Source organism: Brachyistius frenatus, unplaced genomic scaffold (assembly GCF_029030835.1).
Source record: "Brachyistius frenatus isolate BFR_SWC_R1_liver_20210118 unplaced genomic scaffold, ASM2903083v1 Contig_256, whole genome shotgun sequence".
NCBI lineage: Eukaryota > Metazoa > Chordata > Actinopteri > Embiotocidae > Brachyistius > Brachyistius frenatus.
Genome location: NW_027210855.1, coordinates 70,001 through 80,000, shown reverse-complemented (window position 1 = coordinate 80,000; position 10,000 = coordinate 70,001). Strand labels below are relative to the sequence as shown.

Below are 10,000 nucleotides of genomic sequence, written 5' to 3'. Positions count from 1 at the left end.
AATGGAGTATCTGACGGACAGGCCGAGTGCATTATAGATGAATGCGGCGCGTTAGCGGCTCCGAGCTCCCCTCCCGCCGAATCCCTCTCAATTTCCTCCCCCGAATGACAAAAAGGAGCCACGCACAATTTCCTTGATCCGGAGCATTTGTTTAACGGCGCCCTTACCCATTTAACCCGCCCATTCAATAGTCTGTCTAGTAAAAAGGAAATTTAGACAGTGTCAATTTATACAGCTCGGAGGAAGATCTGATAGCGGCGGCGGTGATACGCCTCTGGAATGCACTCGGAGCGCTTTGGGTCTCGACTCCTCGGCTAAATTTAGACTCGTCATTAAACGCACCCTAATATTTGCTATATATTTATATATATATATATATTTACGATATATATATTTTTTTAAGCTTGCCAATACCGCCGTGCAGCTCGATTCCACCGCGAACGTTTCAAAGTTTGCCGGTCGAAGCAGCGCACAACTTCTCCCGAGGTCAAAGATCTCTGATTACAATGAATATTAGATTTTTCTTTTCTTTTCTTTTCTTTTTTTTTTTTTTGTACGAAGACGCCGTCATTTGTCAAATATCCGTATATCGCGAGCAGCTCCCGAGCTGTCATCTTTACAGCGATCTGTCTCTCTCTCTCTCTCTCCCATCCCCTTTTCTTTTCTCTCTCTCTCTCTCTCTTTTTTTTTTTTTTTTTTTTGTTAAATCGTCTTTGAGTTAGTGACAGCTCGTCTCTGCCGGTCACCGCTCGCCCCGTCTAGACTTTGAACTCCCCCTGTTTACTCCCTTATCTGTTGTTGTTGTTGTTGTCGCCGTCGCTGCCGCCGCGACAGACTTAAGTCGTCGTGAACGGCGAGCCGTCGGCTTCAAAGAGGGGGAATTTTTTTTGTTTTTTTTTTGTTTCATTTCATTTCTTTTTTTACTTTTTTTCAAAAAGGGAACGGACGGTTTTGTCGTCCGTCACCGACGATGAAAAATGAAAAATTTAGCGTGTCTGTTAACACGCTTCTTCTTCTTTTCTTTTTTTTTTTTTTTGGGCGAGGGAGGGACAAATAAAGCCTGTTAAAAAAGAAATGACATTTCTGTCTCCGGCGTAGGGGTGAATTCACCTTTCGCTGTGTGTGTGTGTGTGTGTGTGTGTGTGTGTGTGTGTGTGTGTGTGTGTGTGTGTGTGTGTGTGTGTGTGTGTGTGAGACACCAGCTTCGTGACTAATTTCATAATTAATTGCCTTTTCTTTTCTTTTTTTCTTCTTCTTTTTCTTTTTTTTGGTGGAGGAACCTAATCACATCTCTACTGTAGGTTTGCGCGGCGTCGCCCGTGGCTTCGACACAGAACGTGTGCGCCGTACTCATTAACAACCCAGTCCTGAGGTTGTCGAACACACACACACACACACACACACACACACACACACACACACACACACACACACACACACGTCGTTAAACAATAGCTACATCCTGTAAGGCCGCATATTGAGGTTTGCAGTGCCGTGCGGTGATTTAGAGGTTAAAAGATGCCCTCTGGTGTATTTGATAAGGATTTGAATAACTGGCTGCTTAGATTTCCCCGGTGGTGTGTGAAAGCAGGTCTACTCCTGATGAAGTTATCGCTTGTCACGCAGCTCCTCCTCCTCTTCTTTCCTCCTCCTCTTCCTCTGCAGATTTTTTTTTTTTTTTTTTTAAAGAAAGAATTATTTTTTTCTTCGAAGGTCTCTCTGGTGTCTGTTTATGTTGGGAAAAGACAAAGAAAGAGGCCGCGAACATTTGTACATCTTGTCTCGGATTGTGTGTGTGTGTGTGTGTGTGTGTCTGTTTTATCCACACACACACACACGCACAAATACATACGGCTTAATTATGACGTTACCGAAATGGGCAGTTTGCTCTGACACCCCGCTTGCAGAATCACACGGCAGACAGACTTAAAAGAGCTCATTAGCTCTCTCTAAAGAGCTGTTTACTGCGCACACACACACACACACACACACACACACACACACACACACGGTAATAGGCAGCTCTGTTGATGCAGATGGACGCCGAGTGTAATGAGAATGATTAGGGCTTCTCTACGAGGAGGCTGGAGGAGGGAAAAAAAAAGAAAAACCTGGCAGACTGGACTTGAAGGTGGAGACGATTTCTGTTGGATGTTGTTTCAGCTGAGTGCACGATCCCCCCCCCCCCCCGCTTTTTTTATTTTTTTTATTTTTCTTTCCCACACTTGTTTTTTTTTTCTTCTTCTTCTTCTTCTTTTCCCCTGCATCATGTGTCCATCCAAAATGCTTTTTGTAAATTTCCCCCAGGCCTCCTGCCCTCCCCCCCCCCCCTCCCTCCCACACTCCCCCTCACAACCCCACACGTTTGAAAGATGCCGGACGTAGAGCGAAAATCAAATATGCTGCAGCCTCGCAGCTCCGAACATAAAAAAAAAAAGAAAAAAAAAAAGAGAGATAAAGCATTCGGCTCCTCTAAAGGAAATTTGGACAACATTCAACTGCAGCGTTTTTGCATGTAATCCTGTGACCCCCCCCCCCACACACACACACACACACACACCCTCCACCATCCCTTCCCTTCCCCCGACGAAGGCCACAGCAGATAAATCATTGCAATATGAAAGCTCATGGAAATCGGGGCTCCACAAGTAGCTGAAATCTTTTCATATTTTAATTTTTGTTCAAAAAAAAAAAAAAAAAAAAAAAAAGGAGGGGGTGGGGGGCCTTGACAGTTTCTGGAAATGAATGGCCGATGGTTTTTTTTGTTGTTTTTTTTTGGTGTTGATTCGACGTTGTCTTTGGATCTTCGACTGAAGGGACTTTCTTCTGCGACTTTTCAAGGTCGTTCGAGGCCACATTAAGCGACTTTTGTCTATTAGCTCGCCGCCCCCGGTTTACATCACACCGAATTACCCCCTCCCCCTCCCCGTCCTCTTCCCCTCCCGAACGGTCCCAAAGTCAATCCTCCTCCGTCTCTTTCCAAATGTTTTTTTTTTTTTTTTTTTCTCCCGGAGAAGGAGGCAGCGAGTTCAAAGCGCTCGGGTTCAAAGCGTCCGTCCTCATTTGAATAACGTAGAGTAATCGCTATTACCTTATTTAAATAGTGCAAGTTATCATTTGGCCTTCATTTGCATTGCCGGGGTAATCACTGTGTCTCTGCATTAACCTCATTATAGAGGAGATGAAAGCCCTGATGGAGCCCGACACACTCTTTTATATATGTTATCTTTATTAATGATGGAATTAGAAACATTCGTGTTTCTTTAGGCAGAGCACATATCTGGAGTTTGATGGAGTGTCAGGCTGCGCGCGTGTGTGTGTGTGTGTGTGTGTGTGTGTGTGTGTGTGTGTGTGTGTGTGTGTGTGTGTGTGTGTGTGTGTGTGTGTGTGTGGGGCTTGTTATTTAGTGTTTCGCCGCCGTCTTTCGTCCTTTCGCGTCTCCGTCCGTCCATCGATCTGTTTTCCCTGCGAAAGAAACATCCATTTTAATCCCGCCTGCTCGTTCGCCGCGTATTTTATTGTGAACGCGCGTGTCTCTGCAGCTGCTACGAATGTTTGTACCAAAAATAAAAATTAAAAAAAATAAATAAAATGCGTGTCATTTTCAATCCCACATGGCGAGTTTAGCTTTAGCTCTCGTCGTGGCTATCAGTCCAGCTGGTTCCCTGTTGTTACTCTAACATAATGTTGGTCTGTTATTAGCTTTTATATCCAAAATGTCTCAAAAATATCACACAAACAAAAATCAAACCCTGTCAAGCTGTAACTATTAAATCAATATTGGGCGGCTGACTAAAGTACCAGAATGTCACGAGCTACAAACGCTTCCATTTTTCCTTTTAGTTTTTAGCTTTAGCTGTGGCTATCTGTCCCGCTAGCGCTCTCTTGCCATAGCAGACCCGGTTGACCGTTTTCACTGTAAAATAATGTTGTTGTTTTTTTCTCAGTATGGACCGCCTCAATTGCGTGAGACGGTTAACTAAACCAGGAAATGCATTTCCAGTAGAAAATGTTTAGTTTTGGCTTTGGTTTTGGTTAGCGATCAAACAACACACGTAAGAAGCCGGAATAATAAATCCAGAAGAATAAAGTCGAATGCTGTGAAGCATTCACACTAATTACCAACATGTTACAGTTTATCGTATTTCTTTATATGATAAAAACCTATAAAAACGGACTTTATTATCATCGCGTCAGTCGCAGGTTGAGTGCTTGATGACGGCGTCGCAGCGTCTTTCAATTGACAGCTGAGGGTTGATAATCAGCGAACGGACGGGTCGGGCCTTTTTTTTCGTTGGTTTTGTTTTGTTTAAATAATGACGCGTAAAGGTGGATGTTCCTGCAGCGGAGTCACGCTGTGGTGGGGAGGGAGGGGGCGGGGGGCATGTTGTCAGCTGCAGAGAGGAGAGTCATGCGGGACGGGGACGTGACGGGAGAAGATGCGTCCCTTTTTTATTTATTGATGACGAGTACTCGGCTTGATCTGACTCGCGGGCGTCTTTTTTTTTCTTTTTTTTTTTTTGTCCTCGCCCGCTTCGGTTCCATATTATTACGCATAATATCATATATATAATATGTGTCATCACCAGAGAGTTTAAAAAGCAGCATCAGACAATGAAGCTTTGATGTTCTATCGCCGGCTTCTTAATCTCGAACTCACGTTTTCCTCGTCCCGAGCGTTCGAGCTCACCGAGCTTGGCTCCGCCGCCGCGTGGAGCCACGGAGGCGCCGCGTCGGCGCAAAAATGGCGGACGTCGAAGCCCGCGCGAGTTTTTTTTTTTTTTAATGTAGTTTTTTTTACACGTTTTAACAGAAATCAATCTGTTCAGGAGCTCCTTTTTCCTCCTCGATTTTATTTCAATATTCAAAGGAAGCCTCCCAGCTAATAATAAAAAATTAAAAAAAGAAACAACCCCCCCCCTCCCCACCACCACCGGCTCTTTGTCTGGGGCCGACGGGGCCCCGCCGGCCCCCTTTTTTTTTTTTTTCCTTCGCGAGACTCCCTTCGGCTAAAATGTTGTAAATTAACACAATTAGCAGATCGCCATTCTGCTAATTAGCCGCCGGTGTCTGCCGGGAGGCGGCTGGAGAGGGAGAGTCGGGAGAGGGGAAATGGGAGTCTGGGGGATTCCTCCCCCCCCTTCCTCCCCCTCCACGGCGTTGTTACCAAACAAACACGAGGCCTCGGAAAAAAAAAAAAGAGAGAGCAAGAGAGTGTGAACGTTTTTTTTTTCTTCTTCTTCTTCATCATCATCATCATCCTCTTCTTCCTCCTCCTCCTGTGTGTGTGCGTGTTTGCGGTAAATGGACGGGAGGAAGTGGGAAGATTTGCTCCCTCCGTGAACGGATTTTATTGTGCGAGAGCTGCTTTTTTCTTCTTTTTTTTTTACTCGCGCACACACACACACACACACACACACACACACACACACACACACACACACACACACACACAACATATATAAACCAATTCCGAGGCGGGCGGCTTGCTCACCGGACCCCCGGCTGCGGGTCTCCGCATGCAGCCGCTGCCAGTCAATAAGTCGGAGGAAGCAGCCTAAATGACACCGATATTATCCTTTATTTGTGTGCGCTAAGTCAAATCAAACGGGGTGGAGGGGGGGTTCAATGTGCCACGCGGCTGCTGTGATTACGCCGCGTCCAGCCTTTTGATAGCGCCGCGGCTTTGATAGCGAAGACGGCGACGGAGTCGCACGGGGGGGCCGACGGAGTCGGTGTTTGCAGATGGCATTGGCTGGGATTAAAGGAAACAGTGGCTCTCCACTCAGCCCTCCAGAGGCAATAAAACAAAAAATAAAAAGGGTGGGGGTGGGGGACGAGCGGTGGGGGTGGGGGGGGGGGGGGCTGGAGAGCCAGGTGAGTGTGTCTGAGATGAGGTGGAGCGAGGAGGAGGAGGAGGGAGTAAATAGGAGGGTGAGAGGGAAAAAAAAAAAAAAAAAAAAAAAGGGAATGAACAGGGATGTATATCGAAAAATAGATGGAGTCGGTATAAAGAGGGAGGTGAAGAGGAATAAAAGGGGGAGAGGGAGGGGGGATGGACGAGTAAACCCCCCTCCCACACCCCCCCCCCAAAAAAAAAAAAAAGAGTGGAGAGGCAGCAGAGAGGCGTGAAGAAGAGGAGGCAGACGGAGAGGTAAAGAGAGCGGTCGGGAGAGAGAGGAGGAGAGAGAGAGAGGAGGAGGTCAAGGTGGAGCGGTGCAGACAGGAACTGAGCCTGAGACACAATGTGTTGTAATTCATAGCTCGCTGCAGCTCCTGCAGCATGCGTGTTTGTCCGTCTGGGTCAGTGTGTGTGTGTGTGTGTGTGTGTGTGTGTGTGTGTGTGTGTGTGTGTGTGTGTGTGTGTTTGTGTGCGTGTGCGTGTGCGCGCAGGCACAGATAGTTTTGTCTTTTTTTCTTTTTTAAACGCGTGTGTTGCTTCGTGGCGCATTTTCAAACCGAGTCTCCAGCCACCCCCTTACCTCCCACCCCTCCTCCACCCGACCGGCGCTCCCTTCAGGGTCCTCGCGAGCTTTGGAAATCCAGGCGTTCTCGAATAAACATCACCTTTTTAATTGACCCGCACCTCCCTTTTCAAGCAATTTGAAGGTGTTGTCATTTTAATTATTGCGCAAGTAATTTTTTATTTATTTTATATATATATATATATATATATATATTTGAGCGACATGTTAACGCGTTTGTTTGTGTCCCCGCCAGGCTTAAAGATGCAGTGGACCCCCGAGCACAGCCAGTGGGCCGAACAGCACTTCGACATCTCTTCCACCACGCGCTCGCCGGCCCACAAGGCCGAGGCCTACCGGGCGGTGCCGGGCCACCTGCAGCGCTCCGCCGCCTACCAGTACGCCTGGGCCAATGACGACATCTCGGCGCTCACCGCCTCCAACCTCCTCAAGAAGTACGCCGAGAAGTACTCGGGGATCCTGGAGATGCCCGGCTCGTACTCGGAGGCGCCGGGCGCCATGAACGGGCGGAAGGGCGAGCCGGAGCCGTGGCAGGACGGCGTCTACCCCATGAGCTGCATCCCGGAGGGCGTGTCCGTCCGCAAGGGCGGCGTGGCGGCGGCCTCGGAGGTGGTGTCCGGCATGTGCAGCTCCCCGGGCCTGGCCTCCTCCACCCTGAGCGAGCCCAGCTACTCCAGCAGCAGCTGCGGTAGCCACGCGGCCACCGCCCTCCACTCCGCCTCCATGGCCTCTCAGGAATACGGCCCGGCGTACAGCGGCTCCTACCTGCACAGCAGCTACAGCTCCCAGTCCGCCCCGACCCCGGCGCTCCCCTCCCCGCTGCACAGCTCCGGGCTCCTGCAGCCGCCGCCGCCCGCCCACCCCACCCTGGTCCCGGCCTACAACGGGGGCTCGCCCAACCTGTCGAGTTATAACTACCCGCCGGCGGGCTACCCGGCTCAGAGCTCCGTCGGGCCGGGGTACAGCCCCGGGGGAGCGCCGCCGCCCTCCTCGTACCTGCCCTCGGGCATCGCCGCCCCGACGCCGCTCCCCCCCTCCTCCACTTTACCCGGATACCCGTACCAGAGCCACAACCTGACCCCAATCGCCCCCACGCCTCTGAACGGCAGCTCTTCCAACTCCCTGAAGAGGAAAGCCTTCTACATGGCGGGCCAGGCAGAGCTGGACTCCTCTTACGCCAACTTCGGCTACGGCCAGGCGCGCAGCTCCGCCGAGAGCCCCATGTACCGGATAGCGGACAGCAGCAGCGCCAACGGGGGCTCCAACGGCGCCGGCGGCGGCTTCGACAGGAGCGCCGAGAAGTCGTCGCTGCCTTTCAACCCCCAGAAGCAGTCGGCCATGTCGTCGGAGCAGCAGCAGAGGAAGTACGGCGGCCAGGCGGCGGGCGGGCCGCTGACTCCGCCGGCCTACGTCTCCTCCACCCTGGGGGGCTCCCGCTCGGCGGACTCCCTCGCCGGCTTCACCTCGCCGTCCCTCGGCGAGCAAGGCGGCGGCGCCGACGACCACCGTCTCCACCTCTCCCACCCGGCGCCGGGGCCGACCTCCTCCTCGTCCTCCTCCTCCTCCCGGCCCGCCGAGGAGCAGCTGAAGACCAGCGACCCCCACCTCCTGGACATGGTGACGTCCGAGATCGTTCAGCAGGGCCCCCCGGTGGACTGGAGCGACATCGCGGGTCTGGAGCTGGCCAAGGCGACCCTGAAGGAGGAGGTCCTGTGGCCCATCCTGCGTCCGGACATGTTCAGCAGCTTGGGCCCGGCGCCGCGCTGCGTGCTGCTGTTCGGGCCGCGGGGCAGCGGCAGGACGTTGCTGGGCCGCTGCCTGGCCAGCCAGCTGGGGGCGCCGTTCCTGCAGCTCAGCGGCTCCACGCTGGCCACCAAGTGGCTGGCGGACGGCGAGAAGATCCTCCGGGCGTCCTTCCTGGTGGCGCGCTGCCGGCAGCCCTCGGTGCTGTTCATCAGCGAGGTGGACATGCTGCTGTCGGCGCACCTCAGCGACGAGAGCCCCGTCAACCGGCTGAAGGGGGAGCTGCTGGCCCAGCTGGACTCGCTGCTCATGGGCTCGGGCGACGACGGCGGCGGCAACCAGGTGCTGGTGGTCTGCTCCACCAGCAGACCCCAGGACATGGACGAAGGGCTGCGCAGGTACTTCGCCCGGAGGGTCCTGGCGCCCCCGCCGGACAGCGCGGCCCGCCACCAGATTGTCAACCAGCTCCTGGTCCAGTCGCAGCACAAATACTGCCTGAGCGAGGAGGAGCTGGCGCTGCTGGTCCAGCGCACCGAGGGTTTCTCCGGACTGGACCTGGCCCGGCTCTGCCAGGAGGCCCTCGTGGGCCTGCTGCACGTCTCGGCGCAGGGCATGGACATGACCGGCATGATGGCCCGGGGCGGGCAGATCCGGCCCCTCACCTACCCGGACATCGAGAGCGTCTTTTGTAAATTCCAAGCCAGTATATCGCAGAAAGAGCTCGACACTTACACCGAGTGGAACAAAATGTTCGGTTGCAGTCAGTGAGACGATCGATTATTATTTATTTTTTTTCGCCGAGAGAGAAGACAGCGAGAGAAGAAAGAAAGAAAACACAACAAAAAAAAACGAGGGGCGAACCCGCCGAGTTCTCTGGGTTTTTTTTTTTTGTTTTTTTTTTTTCCGGCGTGCCGAGAGGACGGGACGACCGGCAAGTTGTTGTTTTTGTTGTTGTTGTTTTTGGGTTTTTTTGTGTTGCAGTTACCGAGTGAGTTTTTTTCATTGGACCGCTCCAGAAGAAGAAGAAGCCGGGCATTGTTTACACGTTGCGAAGCAGGTCGGCCTTCGGAAGAGACGCCCCGGCGTCTGTAAATATCGTTCTGGTGTTGTTTTTCTTGAGATTTGAGTTCGGCTTTATCCAAGTGCCTGAAGTGGTGCTTTTCTGATATTTCTTTTTTTCTTTGGGGGGGTGTGTGGCGGGGTAGGGTTTTATTTTGCCTCACAAATCTACATTCATGGCATGAGCTGATGACTATTAAGAGCTTTAAACACTTCAGCGGTGAGTCTGGGGGGGAGAAAAAAAAAAACTACGAAAAAAGACCAAAAAAAAAACAAACAAAAAAAACCGCGGAAACGACGGTCGCCGTTAGATCGTCTTTTTTTTTTTTAACCGTCTCGCCGAGAGCGGTCGTCCATCGTGGGGGGGGGGGGTGGGGGCTCACTTCTTTCACCTCTTCTCGATCCGGCGCGTCCGATAAAAGGAAACAAACGTCAACAAACAAACAAAACAACACTCAGGAACGCGTTTGTGAATTGTACAGTAACCTCGGAGGTCCCGTGACGACGAGCACTAAAGGTCGGCGTGGGGGGGTGGGGTGGGGGGGAGATGAGGGGGGGATTACCCGGGCGAGTGGCTCGGACGAAATAGCAAAGAGGTGACAGTGAATGTACCGGATGTGTTCTGGATCGAAGGAACATCGTCGAAAGTGAGAGTAAAAACATTACGTCTTTTTTTTGTTGTTGTTTTTGTTTGTTTGTTTCTTCGGTCGCCC

At 51.7% G+C, this 10,000-nt stretch overlaps 1 protein-coding gene across 2 annotated transcripts in view; it reads left to right on the top strand.

Annotated features, from left to right (window-relative positions):
• LOC138634293 (fidgetin-like) overlaps positions 1-9,401 on the top strand; it is a 29,480-nt gene extending 20,079 nt beyond the window's left edge. For both annotated transcript variants that reach the window (XM_069721087.1, XM_069721088.1), the window contains exon 3: positions 6,721-9,401. In XM_069721087.1, the coding sequence (XP_069577188.1) occupies positions 6,721-8,996 (2,276 nt within the window). In that variant the 3' untranslated portion in view covers positions 8,997-9,401. The remainder of the gene's footprint in view (positions 1-6,720) is intronic.
• The last annotated feature ends 599 nt before the right edge of the window (positions 9,402-10,000 follow it).